Here is a 19,929-nt window from a genome sequence, read left to right as displayed (position 1 = left end):
CTAACGTACAGCATCCCTCTGTCTTCCAGTTCGTCATTCATTTCCAGAGAAAGTTCCAAAGCATGCCTTGTGGGTCACTCTCCTGCTCCAAAACCATGCATGATCCCCAGCGCTATGAAGAGAGTCCCAGTTTCTTAGCCTGGCATTCAAAGCCTTCTGGAGTATGACCCTGGGCTGCTGTTCAGCTTACCTCGCTTGTCTCGTGCTCCAGCCGAATGGAACTGTTCTGTGCCCGCTCAGTCTTAGCATCTGTTCACATTCTTCTGCTAGGACCACCCACTTCCCATTCTCTCCATTTCTACCTGTTTAAATCCTCTCTAGTGTTCAATATTCACTTCAAAGACTATACATCTTCCAGGAGACCAGATGTGATCACTCTTCCTTCTTAATGTACTTTTATGCGCTTTACCTTACACCCAAGTCACGTGTGCTCATGTATTTCCTCCTACACCCTGGTAAGGCCTTCAACAGCGAGACTGACTATACCATCTTAGTGTCTGAATTTCTTAAGCTTAGTAGATTTCTTAGGTTTAATCAGTCTTTATTGGATTAAATTCAATATGGGTGTTACCTGAAATACACCAGATTAATTTAAAAAAGAAAATCCATAACCTTCATAACTTATTGGCAGGGTGCTATGCAGAAAAGTAAAGGAAATACGAACTGTGTTGGTGTTTCTGCAAGGAAATATGTGACTGTCCTTTTTTTTTTTTTTTCTTTTTCCGTTTTTTGGGCAAAATTTCCCATTTTCTATTATCTAATGTTTTTCAGTCTTCTGGACTCCTCTCTTCCTGTTGTCTTATCATTTCCCTTTGACATCTGTTACTGAATGCCCTTGCCAGGACATTGGACAGGGAAATGGAGAGAATCCCTAATACATTTGCATTCCTTGTGACCTTCCTGGTTTTGTAGGCAGAAGGGGACCCTCCAGTCTTCTCAGGCAGAGACTAACAGAGGTCATGGTCAACTCTCTGCCTTGGAGAGTAGTTTGAACACAGGCCAGGAAGGTGACTCAGTTTCACACATTTCCCTGATGCCCAACTGGCTCCCCGTGGAGAGGAGGTAGAGGGTGACTGCTTTCTCCCTTTCTCAGGAATGCATATAGAATTCAGAGAAAAAACACTACAAGGAGGAAACAGAAATTTAAGGGGAAGTTCTCATGGGGTTTGGAATAATGTGGTTGGGCAAAAAGTGGCTTTTGAGAAAATCCAGGATCTAACAAATTTCAGACAGACCCAACTTGGAGTTTGCCTGAATCATGAGTGCCTTCATGTGATTGAGTTAATCTATGTATTTCATAGATGGTGAGGCCATCCCTCTCAAATATAGCAAGAAGTTGCCAGCTTCCTGGCGAATGCCTTTTATTTCTACACATTGATTTTGTTGTTGTTATTTGTAAATTGCTTTGCTTCCATTCCAATTTCTAATATTCCTCTAAAATTATAATTAATCTAGATCATAATAAAATATTGCTGTGGAAATTAATAATTTTCTATCAGTTTTTTTCTTTAGGAGTACTATTTTATTGTTGCCTGTATTATGGGAAGGGAGATACATACCAGATATTAATAAAAAATTGTCTTGTGTTGTATGATACATCCTAAACTGAGAACCAGTTTCTGTCTCTGAGCAAAGAAATTACACTTTATACATGTATTACCCTGAAAATCATCTGACTATATAATTTTTTCCCATAGAAATCACTAAAATAGCTTATATTGGTTAACATATCAAATCACCTTTCATATTTGAAACTGCACGAATTTGATGTGCTATGAGATACAGTTATACAAAGAATGTAACCAAAACTAAGATAGGAAATAAAACCTTTGTAACAGTTTTTCAAAACAGGAAACTCTCGTAGAAATGCATTGTTCTTTTTTTTTTTTTAACTAAAATTACACTGATTTAATTGTTGTCTCTCAACTAACCTCTCGGATCCATTGTGCTCTTGTTTAAATTAATTTTCTTTACAAGTTAGCTCCTGAGCACTATTTAATTAACTTAGCTAAAGTTTTGATTTGATCTCAAGTCATTTGAAACTAGACAGAGTGAAAAAATATGTGGGTAGTTGGCAGCAGATCCCAATAAAAATATGGCATTTGGCAGAGTATGCCTGCCTTGTTTTGCTTTGCTTTTCTCTTTATGGATGTGGCCTATTTTTGAAATGCTATGATTTAAATTCAGGGATCAAGTGACAAGTCTGACAAAACAGAACTGACTTCAGCAGAGGTTCTGTGGGAGAAAAATGGAAGCGTTCCAGGAACTAAAGGAAGTAACCTCAGTTTCACCTGGAAACATTAGTGTCTCGGGGGCAGGAGATTTGGGCTATATATAAAGAATGAAGGAAAGTGGCCAAAATGCTGAGCCAAACCTGCATCCAGGAATAGAGTGGCATCAAAGAGCTGACAAGCGTAACTGTTGTTTCCACCATGGCCTTGTAAGTAGCAATCAGAGAGCCTGAAATATGGGAAGATTGGAAAGTTCTTTCCTGTGATGCCCTGGATTGTGGCAGCCGTCTTCTAACTGGGTTCTCTGGCTCCCTTCTCTTCTCCGATGATTGGCACACATCGTGCAGGGATTAAATGTTTGCAAAAACTCTGTGGCGTTCTCTTACTCAAGACCCCAGTTCCTGTTTGCCCGCAAGATTAGGTTGAAACTCCTTCCTTGGGCCTCCCTCGACCCTTTTATTTACTTTTCTAACCTCTTCATTGACTGTTCCTCAACATGAAAGATTTACTCAGTCCTACTCTTCAAAATCTAGGTTTACACCCACCTTCTCCATAGTTCTCACTCCAGCCCGCACTGAGCCCTGACTTTAAAATATTTTGTACCTCTTTGTTTTGCATCTTTTGGCAAGATTGTCTTTCTGTTAGTTACTTTGTTGAAAGTAACTATATCTAGAAATACCCACATGTAGTCACTATGTATGCACCTATATAAGGTGTAAATATACACACAAATGTATAGAGAATATATATATAAATATATGAAATATATATAAGTATATATATGTGTGTGTGTGTGTGTGTATATATATATATATATATATATATATAAGATCTTTCCTTAGCGAATCATGAATATAGAATATTTCTCCACAGGAAGTACATTGAAACTGAGGCTGAATTTCATATATTTGTTATCTATTCATTCTATTGTATTGTACTGTATTGTATTGTTATATTATTATATATTATAATATAATATTAATTATAATATAATTATATAATAACTATATTATATATAAATTATATATTAATATATATTAATTATTTATTATTATATAACAATATATAATGTATTATAATATATTATATTATAATATAATATTATATTAAGATGACATGTGAAAGAAAGTAATGAACCAGGAGAATCAGGAAAACTAAATTCTAGTCTCAGCTTTGCCACTAGCAGGTAAATCATTCCACTCCCTTCTCACAGCTCCAACCAGGGGCTCAATCTCCTTTATGAGCATCAAGAGATCATAAAAGAAAAGTATAACTGGTTGCCTTTATGGTAACCGTAAAGAGTAAAATTATGATTTCATGTCCCATCCAGTGGACGTGAGTATGTGGCACCCTTTGATCAGTCAGAGAGAGATGATGTGTTTTTCAGGTGACTTGCTATTATTTTGGTACAGTAGATTAGACTGCTGAGTACAGAGAGGTTGTACAACAGTTTTGAGGCTGATTTTTGCTCTCTTGCCTGTGAAATCTTCTCTCCCAGGATGATGGGCCTCTCTGCTCTAGAGGTGGTGTTGAATGGCTTAGGATCCTAATCCAGTTTACTTGCTCTGTAATTTTTTGGAAAAAAAGCTCCCCAGATCCCTTATTTTTCCTTTTGTAGCACGACTATGAACACACTTGTCTGTGAAAGTCTTTGAGCGTCTTGATTCCAAGTCAACACAATTACTCTTTTCATTGAATGCACACGAGGTGCCGGCATATATTAGGGCATTTCTTCAACATCCTGTGAAATGGCTCTAACAGCCCCATTTAATAGATGAGGAAAATATGGCTGGGATTTAATTCCAGGCCAGTCTGCTATCATTCGTTCATCTCCCCGCTATGGAAGACAAAGAGAGTGAGATCTCAGGTCTGTAAAAGTCCACGTGGCCTCCAGATTTCAATTTAACTGGTACTGTTGTTTCATCATTTCCTTTTACTTAATCTTTGGGGACTGACTGGTGACCAGTAGTGACGTGGGTGTGCCTGGGTTTCTTTTTGCCTTGGGCGTGCTATCCTCGGGGGATGGCGCTAAGCAGCAGAATTAAAGGGTAAAGAAATAGCCACAGAGGGTGTCAGGAAAGGAAATGCAACAAAGGATGGATTTTTTTTTTTAAGATTTTATTTATTTGACAGAGAGAGAGAGAGAGAGAGCCAGCGCGTGCAAGCAGGGGATGCTGCAGAGGGAGAGCGAGAGGGAGAAGCAGTCTCCCCTGAGCACTGAGCAGGGAGCCTCACACAGACATGGGGCTCGATCCCAGGACCCTGGGATCATGACTTGAGCCAAAGGTACATGCTTAACTGACTGAGCCCCCCAGGCGCCCCAAGGATGGATGTTTTAAAGACTGGATCATTGGTCCCGGAATAACTGTCTCATAGTCCATACCGCCTCCTATTTCATTTCACTTCCATATCCTATTTTCATTTTGGAAGAGGTTAGATAATTAATTTTTTCATTTTCTTTCTAAAAATAGTTGTTCTTTTCTCAGAGGTATAGAGTTAGTAGATAACTGTAGGGGCTGTCACTGATACTTGTAACTTTGTGTTTTTATTTTTGTTTTGTTTTTAAAGACTTTTTAATTTATTTATTTGACAGATAGATCCCAAGTAGGCAGAGAGGCAGGCAGAAAGAGAGGGGGAAGAAGGCTCCTTGCTGAGCAGAGAGCCAGATGCAGGGCTCAATCTCAGGACCCTGAGATCACGACCTAAGCTGAAGGCAGAGGCCTTAACCCATTGAGCCACCCAGGCACCGCAGGGCTTTTGTTTTTAATAATAATTGCAAATAATTGAAAATGTTTCAGACATTTACTCAGCAGGGTATGTAGTCCCGCATTTTTTAAAAAAAGTGTTTATGGGGACTCAGTGTATTTTGTACTGTTCTTAAGGGAAACAGATTTTGCCTTTATGATCATCATTATCTTTCTGTGATAGAGTGAACTTCTTCCCAAATAAAGAGTGATCTATATTCAGGAAGCACTTAATGGCATCCTTTCAACAGGTCACACAGCGGGACCCACATGAAGAGAGTTAACAAGTTTTATCCATTAAATCTAGTGACTCGAACAAATTTTTATTATCCTTTTGTACAAATGCAAGTGCTCCTTCCCACAAAACCTCTTGTTCCCTAATGAAGTGTTTCAGCCTGCTCATAGAAGTTGATGGCTTCGTATGGCGAGAGTATTACTGTGTCAACCATTGGCTTCTACTAACATGCTCCCATCGTGCTTTCATGACGTACTGTACTCAGAATACTCCAGTATGGACAGATGTTTAAGAATAGTATTTTTTTCTTCTTGGCTATTAATTAATTCCCAACACCCACTCCTGATTAGAATTCAAGATATTTTCTTTCAGTTGTGGAGTCTTTAATTACCCAGTCTAACCAAAAAAAGACAAGCAGCTGCCAGGAATTTGTATCAGAATGCTGGAGCACCATCTTCTCGGGCTTCTTACCGCTGACCCTAGGACACAGACGCTAGGCGGCACCTTCTATAGCTCTGCTTCTCTTGCAGGGCCAGTGTGTTAGGAAGGCGCATGCAGCTCCAAGAAAGGGAATGTGACATACACTATCTGAGGTTTCAGCGAAAATCAAGTGGGTGGTTTCATTAGGGGATTTGGCGCGGGACCCCACAACCTCATTGCAAGATGGAGTAGGTCCTCTGAACCAGCTGTGCCCTCTCCAGGAAACCCACGAAGGGCTTTACTCCTAAATGAATGCCTTGTCTGATGCCCCCAGTGGCACTTTCTTAAAAAAGTGGAGTTAAAGGATTAGTTGAATTGAGTTTTTTAAGTGATGAAATGATACTTTAACACCTGAGTTTTAGATTGTATTATTCTTATTTCCTAAAAACCTGGACCCTTGGGGATCAATAGAAAAGCTATTTGGGGGAGGGTACGTACATACTTATTACCAAGAACTTTCTCAGAAGCTTGACTTCTCTTAGGTCTTGACAAAGTGGATCTTCCAGCTTCCTTGTCTTAATGACACAACCTGACGGTCACTCTTATCTCCCTGGTGACAAGTTAGCCATCTTGCTCCCCCTAGTGGAGTTGTAACTCTACCTCAAAGTTTAAGAATTCTCTATCAATACACATTTGATGCACGGTCTTATTTTTCAGAAACCAGATATTTTCCCAATTTATTTTCAAAGACTGACAATAAAATAAAATAATATTGCATCAGAGGGACTGATACGGGATGTGGGTAGAGAATGGGGCCTTTGGTGATGAGTTTTCAGGTCCTAGTGTTGGCAAGACTAGCTATGTGATTGATAGTGGCTGCTGAATTTAAGGGGCCTTTCTGCTCTGCACTTCTTCTTAGAGGGATCTAATGCCATCAGCCTGGCAGATCGTCACCTCTAGAAGGCAGCCGTCGACACCCCTGGAAGAGACAGTGAGGTATTAATAGTTGGTGAGTTGGAAGACAAGGACAGGTCCCACCTGAATATTGAATCCATTTGTGCCTGTGCTTAAGTAGGTCTAGGAAGTTTGTTCTCCCCTCTGGACCTCTTTGAGGGACTGTGCCAGGTTCCACAGCACAGGGCAATCATTTCCAGTTTATACTTGCTAAGCATGCTAAGGAAATTTTAGCAATTGATGCTGAACTTCTTGCATACCTCTCTTGAGAATTTCAGTTTCTTTAGGTTCTGATAACATACCAGTGGTTTCATGGTATTGGAATCCGTTTTTGTCCCCTGCTGGTATTTGTCTTTTCCAAATTTGACCCTTGTTGTGAATTTGTATTTATTCAACTTTGCACTCTAACGCACGCAGAGCACTAATATTTTGTATATGCTAGTGTTGAAGTGTGTGAAACTTCAGAAAGAAATACCTGTACATACCAAGTCTTAGGACTGTGTTTTTTTTTGCAGGTGAGACTCTGTTTCTAAGCCTTACCAAGGTCAAGGCAAACACTGTGATATATATAGTGGTTCCAAATTAATGGTGAACAGAGTTTAAGTATTTGACACTTATGAGCAAGAATATCGTAATTAGAATATTCCCCCTTTCTTAAAATCATGTAATAGAGGCAGTATTTAGATGTATCTTTTTTTTTCCCTAAATATTTATTCTCAGGGTAAATATTTACTTAGGGGAAAAACAAAGCAGCAAGATTGGATTAAAATCCCAACAGAAAGGAATGCCAAAGTGCTCTCTAGGTATGTTTTATTTGGGAGGGTGAAGAAAAGAAAGAAACACCCATAATGTGTTTTGTTTTGTTTTTTAAAATATTACTTGCTAAGGAGTCATAGTAATTTAGTTCAAGAATTACATCTAAGCAAACACACAGCATCTGTCTAACAAAGTGCGTATCTGTGAAGTCGCGATTTGGAATCTCATGACGCTTGGATTCACAGTCGTGGAGACAGTGATGTTGCCACAGGGGTGACCCGTCCCCGCCGGGGCCAGAGAGCTCCATTGAGCAAGATTCTGGGCCTTGAAGAACAGGCGCTTTTCTTTTCCTCAGGGAGTGTGAGGGATTTATATGTGAATCAATGTGCATCTCGGCGTCTACGTGCACAGGTGTCGATACAGTTATGTGTGTGTGTGGGAACATGCATGGACAGGTGGGTGTATGTGTGTCCAGATGTGACTGCGGGACTCGAAGAGTCGCTTCTTCCCAATGGATGCTGGAAATCCTGTGCGTTGACAATACTCTGTGAAGCCACTTTTAGCAGAGCTAGACCCAGAGGTGTTGGGCACACACGCACACCATTTCTGCTGGGAATTCTGTGCATCCATGATGCCCTTCAAAATGGGCTCAGTGACTGGGCTTGGAGGTCCTTGGGGGTGCTCCCTGCCGCAGGGCTGTGCTGGCCTTCCTGGTCTGGCAGCTTTGTCGGGTGTCTCTCCTTGGGAACATTCCAGCCATAGCTGAGAACCCTTGTCTTTCTTGAGAAGCAGGAGGACTAAGGCAAGAGTATCTCTGTGCATTCCTTACACTCGTGAATGACGAGAGGCTTTGTAACTAGCTGTGTTTCCTTGAAGTGACCAACTAGGGACACGTAAGCCATTGAGATGGGTTTCTTCTCAATCGTTAATTGATCACTGTTGACTTAACACTAAAGTCTCGTCAGACTCTGCCCTGCTTGTCATCTAACTCGTAGGGCTGCTGCGTTTGTTGTTTTCTTTTCAGGTCCGAAAAGGCAGAAAAGTACACGCGGGCATTTGGCCATGAGTGAGGCAGATGGGGGATTATGGAACAGAGAAACAAGTTTTCATGTTGTTGTTAAAATCCTGAGTTAGTGTCTGATTCTATTGTGTTTTATTTTTTGTTTTTGTTTTTTTGTTTTTAAATGAAATATGGTCCATGGGGCAGATAACCCAGAGACTTGGTTTTAGCGGGTGGTCAGAAGTGTGTGGAAGGATCTTCTTGTCTTTAGGCAGATCAACAAGCTGACACCAAACTAGTAGAAAGCTTGCTTTCTTTTCGAGACTTCTTTCCTGCTATTTAACTGTTGGCAATTTGAGAAACTCTTTGAATCATACACCTTAGCAAGAAGGCAAAACTGAGAGTATGTGGGACAAAAGAAAGATACATCTGTCCACTTGCTAGAAACTTTTGTGGCGGGGGAAAAACTGCAGAAAAATTCCTGACATATTGAAAAATTACCTGCAACTTAACATTTTTATTTTTTATTTTATTTATTTGTCTTTGGGGGGTGGGGGCAGAGGGAGAGAGTGAGAGAGACTTTTAAGCAGGTACAATGCCTAGTACAGAGCCTTGATCTCATGATCTCATGACCCTGAGATCGTGACCTGAGCCAAAATTAATAGTCAGATGCTTGAACAACTGAGCCATCTAGATGCCCCGGCAACTTAGTATTTTTTTTTAAAGTTTTACATTTAGTGTTGATAACTTTTTTTTTAAGGTTTTATTTATTTATTTGATAGACAGAGATCACAAGTAGGCAGAGAGGCAGGCAGAGAGAGAGGAGGAAGTAGGCTCTCACAGAGCAGAGAGCCTGATGTGGGGCTCGATTCCAAGACCCTGAGATCATGACCTGCGCCGAAGGCAGAGGCTTAACCCTCTGAGCCACCCAGGCGCCCCCACAACTTAGTATTTTTAATGCAGTGTTTCCTCAGGGAGTCTTACTATAGTCTACTTACTGTAAGGAAGCAAATACTTACTTACTCACAAGTACTTATATTGGAACCCGCAAATAACAAGAAACACCATCAGAACCTGTAAGAAAGGCTACAGGAGAGTAAAAAAGAGAAAAGAAAATTTATAGACGTGATTAGGACTGGGATTCTCATGTGGAAGGCACATGTGAGGCAGCTGATGCTGATGGTTTTACCTTCGCCCCGTGTTCTAAGAGTTAAGTGAGGGCTTATTAAAAATAGATTTACAAGGGGTGCCTGGGTGGCTCAGTGGGTTAGAAGCCTCTGCCTTCGGCTCAGGTCATGATCTCAGGGTCCTGGGATCGAGCCCCGCATCGGGCTCTCTGCTCAGTGCGGAGCCTGCTTCCCCCTCTCTCTCTGCCTGCCTCTCTCCTACCTGTGATCTCTGTCTGTCAAATAAATAAATAAATAAATAAATAAAATCTTAAAAAAAAAAAAAAAGATTCACAAGTACCTGCCCCAGATAGGATAACTCAGAATCTCCAGGGAAGGGGTGTTGGAACATTGTGTTAACAAGCATCTCAGGTGATTCTTACAGTCAGACACATCTGGGAAACTGCTGTCATCTGCTTGCTGACTAGAACTACTGTAAAGGGGGTGCCTGGTGTGGCTTGGTCAGTTGAGCGTCTGACTTTTGATTTTGTCTCAGGTCATGAGATCGAGCCCCGCATCAGGCTCTGCCCTGGGTGTGGCACCTGCTTAAGATTCTCTCTCTCCCTCTGCTCCTTGCACTCTATCTCTACCAAAAAACAAAACAAAACAAAGCAAAAAACGAAACAAAAAAAATCTAACGCATTGTAAAGTGTTTCTAGAAGGTGTGACTGTGTGTTGTGTGTGTAACTGACAAAGTTTTTAAAGTTTGAAGAAACAATTGTCAAATTCTACATTAGCAGTGTTAAGCATTTCGTAATAAATATATCTGTTATTTACGTCTGGTTGTACGGTTACAGAGGGTTTTCCTGCATCTCTTCTCATTTCTTCCTAGCAGCAATCCTGGAAGGGCTTGAACAGCAAGGACCGTGCTGGCTCCCAGACGGCACGTGGGAGGGGGGCTCAGCATGTAGCCGGCGGCCGTGCAGCTGCCTTTGAACGGGGCTCTTCGCCACATGGGGCGAGCCCAACATCAAACCCAGAGCCCACAGCTTGTCCTCTTTTACCCCATTCTGGTCACCCTGTTGATAGCAGCATTTCTAAGATACCAGGTTTTTTTGCGTGTCCTCACCTTTGCACACCCTGATCCCTGTGCCTAGAATGCTTTCCTACCCTGTTTGCAAACTTACACTCATTCATTCAAGTGCCTTCCGTGAAGCTTTTCTAGATACGCTCTTCTCCTCACCCCACCTACCCTCCACGCAGAGCTAGTTTCTCTCTTTCCTTTTTTACGTTTTTATTTATTTGACAGAGAGAGAGCGAGAGAGAGCAAATGCACAAGCAGGGGAGTGGCAGGCAGAGAGGGAGGGAGACGCAGGCTCTCCAGTGAGCAGGGAGCCCAATGCGGGCTCAAACCCAGGACCCCGGGATCATGACCCGAGCGAAAGGCAGATGCTTAACCGACTGAGCCATCCAGGTGCCCCAGAGCTAGTCTCTCTTTCAGCTGTGTTTCCGTCACGCTTTGTAAATCCTTTCAGTCTCTTCTGGGTCTTGCGTAAGGTAGGTGAGTTCAATAGAAGTGCTCCCTGGTCTTCCCCTCATGATCCCTCATGATCCCCGCCCCGCCATTATACCACTTACTTTATGCAAACAGTGGGATATAATGACATCGGAAACACTCAGTGCCTTTAGTGTTGGCTAAAGCTGTGGGAAGCGTTTGAGAATGATTTCAAGGGCTTTCCAAACATTGACAAAGAAGTGTTCAGGAGGCCAGAGACTTGGCTATTAACATCCACTAGAAATGAAATTGTCTGGGGGTACCAGGGTACAACGGGTCTAACGAGAAGTCAGGAACAATGGGTACTGTACATTCAAAACTGCAGATCTGGGAATTTCCTTGATGGGAAACTTAAGGGTGCTTCAAGGATATCTTCATTTATGGTTGAGTTTTATGTCATACTCATAGCCCCAGGCTAGAGATGACTGCTATGGCTTTCAAGTTGTGTTATGGTTATTTCTTGATGCAAGTATTTCCCCCACTAGCCCTCTAGTGGGGGTGAGTCTGAGCCGTATTCATCTTTGTCTGCCAGTTGATAATTGTTGAATCAACTTTCTGGGAACCAATCTTAGAGCTGTCTGCATCTGAATACCATCAAATATGTGTCCTTGTAGTTCTAATTCAAATTCTCCTGTGTTTGCAGCCCCCACTGGTCCAGGCAATCTTCAGCGGTGACCCGGAGGAGATACGGATGCTCATCCACAAAACCGAAGATTTGAACGCTCTGGTAGGTGACGCCATGGCTTTTCCTGCTCAGGCCCTCTTAGCTGTTCTCCACCGTAGCCCTCTTTGGTATCTGGTGAAAGCTCTGGACGGGTGCTCAGAATTCTGTTTTTGAGTCCACAAAGTAAAATGCATGCAGTTACAGTGGAAATCAGGCATATATAAATACAGGTATCAAAATATGAAATACCAAATTTGTGATATAATCACATCTGCTTGCTTCTCCTTTAGCACATTTAAATAGCAAGATGTGGCAGTAGATCTAATAATGAGCGTCATTTCAGACTGGCGATGGGCATGATTGATATTTTGTGTTCTCTGTGACCTCCCTAGTGTGGTGTGAACATACCTGTGATTTCCGCTGGGGACTGAGTGACACTTACCAGTGACACTCATGAGACTGGTTGCCTGCCTTCGTGATGGAAGGAAATGTAAAATTTCCATCGGAAATTAGTAAAAATAAAGAGGTCCTGTTTTTGCCCCCAGAACCTTTGCCTTACAGCAGGGTTTGGCAGACTATTGTCTGGCACTGGTTTTTGCCAGCGAAGAATGGTTTTCATTTGTTAAATGTCTGGGGGAAAAAAAAAACAACGAGAAGAAGAATAATATTTTGTGACATGTGTAAATTACACGACATTCAGATTTCAATGCCAATAAATGAAATCCCGTTGGCACTCGACCGTGGCTGTTTTCCTGCCACAACAGCAGAGTTGAGTAGAGATTAATGACAGACTTTATGTGGCCCAGGAAGGCAAAAATATTTATTACCTTTAGAGGGAAAGTTTGCTGACCTCTGCCCTAGAGGATCCATGAACCTGGGACCAGTGGGTGAGCGTGGCCTCCTGTGTGTAATCGAAATCATACGTAACACACGTGTGATTGTGGACATGTGTATCTTCTGTGAACAAGTAAAGGCATTTCATCGTATTCTTAAAGGGGTGTGTGGTCACAAGAAGGTTAAGAACCCCCGGATCAGGAAGTTCTTGAAATAAACAAATCGGCAATGAGGAAAAGTGAAAAGAGTTAGTCAATAATTTACCCTTTTAATAGTTTCCTCGACCCAGATTGAACAAGCAATTCTATGCAGTACACACTAGTAACTCTCGTAGTGTTAAGTCGGTTACCTTAATGCCGGAGTCCATGGGGGAGAGGTGCTGCCTTTGAAGTCTCCAGGGACTTCAGAGAGGAGGGAACAGCAGAAAGCGTCAAACCCATGTGCAGAAGAAGGACGTGGCCCCAGGGATGTGACTTGTGTCGGAGGTGGGGTCTCTCTCCGCTCGGCTGAAGCCTTTATTCGGCAGGGGCAGAGTTCAGGCTGGTGTGGCTTTTGGAAAAAGCTTTTGGCAGCCTCTCCCCGGTTGGCCCTGAAGCAGCCGGGTGGCGTTTCAGGATGTTTGTGCAAGGGAAGCACAGATGAGGCTGGGGCCGGGCTCCGGAGGAGGCAGTGGGGCGTTTGTCCAGAGCCCGTGGGGCATGACCCGGACTGCGGAGAGGAGCCGAGGCAGGCCCGCTGGCTGCCCGGGTGTCCTGCTGTCCCTGCCATTCGCCGGCCTGTTTGGTGGCTGTGGCCCAAGTCCAGGTGAGCCCGAGGCAGAGCTTCAGTTACTGTCTTCTCCTGAGGATGATGAGCAAACAGCACTTTTGTTCAGTCAACATGCCGGGACAGACGTCACTGTCCTCTGAAGGGCCTTTCGTTCTCCTTAGGAAGGTGACAAGTGGTTGCTGGTACAGGTTGGGAAAGCTTAACTTTAGTAGTGACCTCGAGGTATCACTGAGCCTGCTAGGTCAACTGCAGTAGCACGTAGACCCGGATGCCGGTTGCTCAAACATGGGAGAAGCTTGGTTCTCTTGTGACCAGACTGGAGACGTGGCTCTTTTCCACATGGGGTCCCAGGTATCAACACGTAGCTCCTAGCGCAGGGGGTTCATCTTCAGTCCAGCCGGCTGGAAGGGGGAGAAGGAGCATGGACGATCTCAGGAGGATTTTTATGGGTCGTCTTGGGAGTGGCACAGTCACTTGCGCACACAACCCACTGCCCAGAACTTCGTTCCATGCCGCATCTGACTGCAGGGGGTTGTGAAATTCGTACAGCTGTGTCCCTGGAGACTGGAGAACATGAATAGTTAGCAACCTTGGCCACACCAAGTTTTGGTACTACAGAATTTTAGGGAATTCAAGTGATAACACTTACTTATCTTTTAAGACTCATGTAAGAGTAATTTACTCATTTAAGAGTAATTTACTGAATTCGGGCCTAGCGTTGGGTGCTAGGGATACAGCGGTGAGAAGGTTGCTCTCACCCCCATGGTGCTCACGAGAGGGCAGAGAATCAACAGCGAGAAATCATACTGGCCGCCATTTTGAAAGGGAAAATGCAGGCCCTGTTGGGGCGCAGGTTAATCATGAGGGGCTGAGGAAGCGGTGTGCACACTGACCCCTCGGGGGCCGTTGTGGGGTTTGGTGTGTGGGCTTTCGGATGGGTCAGTGTGGGTGGGGGCTGGGGGAGGAAGAGCATTACAGGAAGGAAAGCCCGACTTCCTCCTGGTGCTGGTGTGGCTCCACCGGGGCCCAGAGCCTTCTTCCGCTGTCTCCTCCCGTCTTCATAGCCCCCTTCTCCTTCCCTCAGGTGAGTGTAAAGATTGGACCCCCTGCTCGCTAGCGGTCTGTTGGAGAGAGTGAGCTGTTCTCTTGATGTCATGCTTTGCTTTTGTCCATCCTTCTTTGGATCAGTAGTGCCGGCTATCACTGGGGGTGACTTAGGCAATGTGGGGAAAGCGACCGTTGGCCCAGGGCATCTGGAGATGGAGGACAAATAAGGATTAGCAACTCAGGCCTGGAGCTTCCCTTCAGGAGGGAAAAGAGGCCACTCACCAGAACATCTAAATGTCAAGAAAGGGAAACAGTAATGGCGCAGCTCCTGTTAACGGGAGGACACGATGTGGCTTCCTCCCTTCTCACCCTTTGCTTTCTTTCTTTACCTGGTTTTATTTTTCTTATTTGTCCTAGGTTCTGATTTTCTTTTTCTTTCTTTTTTCTTCCCGACCCTCCTGTGTCTTTCGATCACCTTTGATGAAGTGATCCTGCTACGGGAAGTGATCTCCTTCACCTTCGCCTCTCTGTGTTTTTCCGAACTTTATTCCCCGCTGGCAGCATTCATGAACTGTGTGTCAACCAAACAAAGTTTTCAACCCATTGATATTGATGTTTTTTCTCATTTCTCCACTGTTCCCACCCCATCTGCCCTTTCAGACCTATTCTTTCCTCCATTGTGTTGTCCTAATTCTTGTTTCCTTTCTGCTGCTCTTCTGCCACCTCCCTGCCCAGCCAGAGAAACCTACTTCCGCTCTCACCTCCCAGAACTCGTTGAACCTCATGGACCCTTCACTGGAGCTGGTTACTTCTGAGAGACTGTGCGCTGGATGACGGGGTGGCTGTGTTTTTCATTCTCTCCTGCTCCGTGGCCCAGTCCAGTCTTCGCAGCACATGTGGAGGGAATGACCAAACCTTGCTTCATTACTCATGTTGAGCAGTTTGTGGTGGCCCACGTTCCGTTTCTGCCAGTGAGCACCCATTATCCACTAGTGTCCGGATTGGTTAGTGTCCCTCAGGTCTCCGTTATAAGACTGAAAGTTCTCTTTGTAAGACTGGAAATCTGTAGTTGGATTTGAGGAGCCAGTGAACAATCAGGAAGGGCCCCGAGTCTTCCTGTGGTTTCTCTGGCTGGCGGCATGCCCGGGCCTGGAAATGTGGGAAGACAGTTGTATACTCTGAGAAATCCATTTAAACGGATCTACACGTGGTCGATAACTAGAAAGATTTTAGGAGGCTCTATCAGACTAACAAGTTAAGCTCGAGGTGGAGTATCTGAGTTCAAAATGAATGCTGAAAACCAAAATTTGAACTCAGTAAAGTCATTTTTGGGATTATGCTATGAGAACATGACACCAACAGACAGTTGTACAGTGCCATACTGGAATGGGGACAGAGATAATTAGGGCCTGTCATCGGGGAGTGGTGAAGACAGGGAGGGAACCATTCCATGTGAGAAGGGGTTGAAAAAACTCATGATGTTTTAGACCTGGGAAGGACGAGAGAACTACCTCAGATAGTTCAATGTTGTCAGGTTCAATGGAACTAGACTTATGTTATGTCAGTGGCTGTAAGCTACAGATAATATTTCCAGCTCAAAATAGAAGAAATAACTTAATGGACAGGAATCTGTACAAAGAAGTAATGAGCTGACTTGACCAGTAAGATACTCCCTGGAAGACCACTAGACTGGCGGATCTGAAGGAGACGGACCGTAGCACGTCGTCTACTCTCCTATCTTGCGCCCTGACCCGACACTGCTAATGGTTTATGACAGGCTTTTTTCTCCGAGTCTTAAAAGACCAAAATTTCTTTTTAGGACAGCACTATTAAATTGGAGTTGGCTTTTCAATAGAAACCTCCTTCCCATGCCTGGACTAGGTGATGTTTAAAGTCTTTTAACAACTGTGAAGGAAGGACTACAACTCCAAGATTTGTAAGCCTCACATAATAGCATATACCCATGGTATTTGTTTCTTTTTTAAAGTATCATTTTATGAATACACACACACACACCCCCATTCTCATACCAAAGAAAATCAATAATAACTTGTTGGTATCTTCTAATAACTGGTGTATATTCAATTTTATTTTGTCCCTATAGCTTCAAACACTTTTTTTTCTTTATAGTTGGGCTGTCCCCAAGTTTATTATTTTACTCCATATAGTTTTTACAACAAAATGATTTTGTCAAGCTGTTAATGTACATTATTTTCCCTAAAAGGATTTGGCCCAAGTATATTGGTGGATTTTGCTTACTCTCTCCAATCCCAAGATGGGAAGTGAGGATATGTGAATATAACAGAATAAATCTCGAGGTGAAAGCTAAGCTTACATTGGTAAACAACTCATAGTGAAAAAAGGGGAGACATCCACTAAAGCTTTAATTTTTAGCTATAAGCATCAGTTTGGGTGATAGTGGCCTGCTAGTCCCAAGATCCAAGTGAGAACTGTCCCAACAATGCATGGTAAGAGTTTTCTAAAAATAAATAAGACAAATTACAATAGTACACTTGTAATTTGTACTGTGTGTGTGTGTGTGTGTGTGTATGGAGGGGTATTGTACTATTTCTTTATATGAAAATGATCACCACAAGTCTAGTTAACATCCTTCACCTCACGTAGTCACAAATTTTTTTTTTGTTGTCATGAGAACTTTTAAGATCTCTTCTCTTAGCAACTTTCAATTACGTAATACAGTATCGTTAACTGCAGTCACCATCCTGGATACTATAACCCCATTACTTATTTTATAACTGGAAGTTTGCACTATTTTTTAATTTAAAGATTCTATTTATGTATTTGAGAGAGTTGAGAGAGAGGGAGAGAGAGAGCATGAGCAGGGAAGGAGGGAGAGGGAGAAGCAGACTCCCCCACTGAGCAGGGAGCCTGATGCGGGGCTCAATCCCAGAACCCAGAGATCCTGACCTGAACCACTTAAACGGCTGAGCCACGCAGGCGCCCCTAGCACAGCCTTTTACACTTCTAGATTTTTGTGTTTTCCGTCACTTCCATATATCTTACGTGATTTAAAAAAAAAATTTTTTTTTAAAAGAAAGAATCGATAATAGGGATAAAAACCTGAGATTTTTTTTAGCCTAGAGATCTGGGTACTTTCTAAATTAGACCCAAATCAGGAGCTGCTGGGAACCAGGAAACCGCAGGCCGGAGTGGCAAACCCTCGTCCTACCACAGACAGAAGCTTGCTGACCCGGTCCGCTCTCCCTGAGTGCTGCTCTGCAGGAATACAGGCTCGGGGTGGCCCAGACTTCTTACAATTTTAAGAGAAAAATACAGGAAATCTCTAAATTGTTAAATGTTGGTTCCAAAAAGTGATCCAGCATTGTTGAGGCCAAAGAAAATACATCTGTGGGCCAAATCTGGCCAGCAGGCCACCGTTTTGCTAACCGTGGGTGAGATCAGCAAACGCTCCTCGGCGAAGGTTTCTCTGGCCACCTGGATCTGGAAATCGAAAGCGTGGAGCCAGCGGGCGGGAGTTCTGGAGAGAGCAGTGGCCTGCGTTCTTCAAATGTTGACAGCACTTCTGGCTCAGTAGCCTGTGGGGCTGGGGGTGCCTTCGTGGTCGTTCGGGGAGGGTGCTTTTGTCCTGAGGCTAGGTGCCTCTCACTCAGCACATGCCTGACAACACTGTCGCAGCCCCTGCTCCTTGCTGGACCAGTGCCCGGGATGCGGGGCTGTGGTTTGGGAGCCATGACCTGGGTGCTGTAGAAAATGATTCACGAACTCCAGATGGCAGCAAGCAGGCAGCCGTGATGCGGCTTCGTGGCCATTTAAAATTGTGAGGGCAGGTCTGGTTAGCATCACTCCTAATTACTCTGCAGGGGACGCCCGACAGCGTGAGGCCCCACTTCTCCAGCGCTGGCCTTGGAGGTACAAGAGCTGTCCTCCGTGAATGGTACCCTGTGCAAGGGTGTACGACGTGTACCATCCAGGCGGTGGAGGTGGTGTCTGCAACTCTGGAAACACTCCAGGTGCCATGCTGGGGCCCTTAGTATTCCTTTGCTGAACATTGTTACAGCACAAAGAAAAATCTTGCAATTAAAAGATGTACATTGTAAATAGCTTGAGAATGTGAACCTCTCTAGGATAAAGGGTTATGGCTCTCCGCCCCCCTGCCCCACGTTACCTATTACATTTGAGGGGAGGATGCAAATATGAATAAATGAGCTGTATTTCTCTTAGATTGAGAAGATTCAGTGGTTTTAAATGAATGGACACATTCAGTGCCATTAGATTTAGGGAGGAGGACTTCAGTTCGGGGAAACTTGACAATATCTTCTCAACTTCAGTATTTAGAGGAATAGACACATGAGAAGACTCTTGAAAAAGAAAGTCAGTGAAGGGAGAGTTTCACAAAAATCTATTAAAACAAATTACAAAAGTATAGCAATTAAAACAGTGTGTTACTGGCACAGGAATAGACAACTGAATTAGTGGAGTGGAGACTCCGGAATTAGACCCAAGTGTATAGGAGCAGATGGTATAAAACAAAGGAAGCTTTGGAAACCACAGGGATGGCATGGGTTACTTAATAAAGGGTGTCGAGACAAATGACTAATAAAAAGCTGAACCCTTCCCTAACTTCTTACACCAAGATATATCTAGAGGTAGAAAATAAAAAGATGAAAGTGGTGGAATAAAAGAAGGGGGGAATATTTTTTTTCCAGTTCTGGTGTGAGGAAGGGCTTTCTAAGAAAATGCAAAGATAAAAACCAAGATGGAAAATGTGGATACATTTGAATACATAAAAACTGTGAACGTCTATATATTAAATCATCACCAAAAACAAGATTAAAGGAGAAATCAAAGAGAGGTATAGTATCTGTGAAAAGCATTCATATCCCTAATATATAAAAAACTCTCACAAATTTTTTAGAGAGAGATAAACACCTCACTAGAGAAGTGGGGAAAGAAAGTACAGAGGACACTCACCAAAATAAAAATGCAGATAACCAGAAACAAATATGAAAGGGTGTCCGATCTCAACTTCACCCAAAACCCAAGAGTTCAAATAAAACAGCGCAGTAGTGCCCATCAGAGAAGCAAGGGGGACAGTAAGATCACAGGGGGGTGTATTTGAAGGGACACTCTGAGGCCCTTTTGGAGAAAGTTTCATTTGTACTCACCTCTGGAGGGTTTGGCGGTCTGTATCCACTTTGGCTCTGTATACACTCTCTGACACAGCAACACAACTCCCTGGAGTATACCCTAAGGGAAATCACTGGACAGCAATATATATATATATAATATTTATATTATATTTATATTATATATAATATTTATATGTAAATATTATATATGGTATACATAGTATATATGTGTTTATATATTACATATATGTATGTATATATGTATTATATATGTGTATATGTATTATATTATATATTATGTATAATAATATATATGTGTATAATAATATATATGTGTTGCTTTGTAGTTTATAATAACAAGAAATTGGAAATTACCAGTACTTTATTTCTTAACAACACTTCAGTGCATATATATGTGGGAAAATTGTGCTATCTTTTTTTTTTTTTTAAGATTTTATTTATTGGGGCACCTGGGTGGCTCAGTGGGTTATGCCTCTGCCTTCA

General features: G+C 42.9%; 1 protein-coding gene across 5 annotated transcripts in view; it reads left to right on the top strand.

Annotated features, from left to right (window-relative positions):
* ANKRD44 (ankyrin repeat domain 44) overlaps window positions 1-19,929 on the top strand; it is a 321,175-nt gene that overhangs the window by 100,171 nt on the left and 201,075 nt on the right. For all 5 annotated transcript variants that reach the window (XM_044241217.1, XM_044241214.1, XM_044241216.1 and 2 more), the window contains exon 2: window positions 11,645-11,728. In XM_044241217.1, the coding sequence (XP_044097152.1) occupies window positions 11,645-11,728 (84 nt within the window). The remainder of the gene's footprint in view (window positions 1-11,644; window positions 11,729-19,929) is intronic.

Source organism: Neovison vison, chromosome 3 (assembly GCF_020171115.1).
Source record: "Neovison vison isolate M4711 chromosome 3, ASM_NN_V1, whole genome shotgun sequence".
Taxonomy (NCBI): domain Eukaryota; kingdom Metazoa; phylum Chordata; class Mammalia; order Carnivora; family Mustelidae; genus Neogale; species Neogale vison.
The sequence above is the reverse complement of the archived record's forward strand: the minus strand, read 5'-3'. Positions and strand labels throughout refer to the sequence as shown.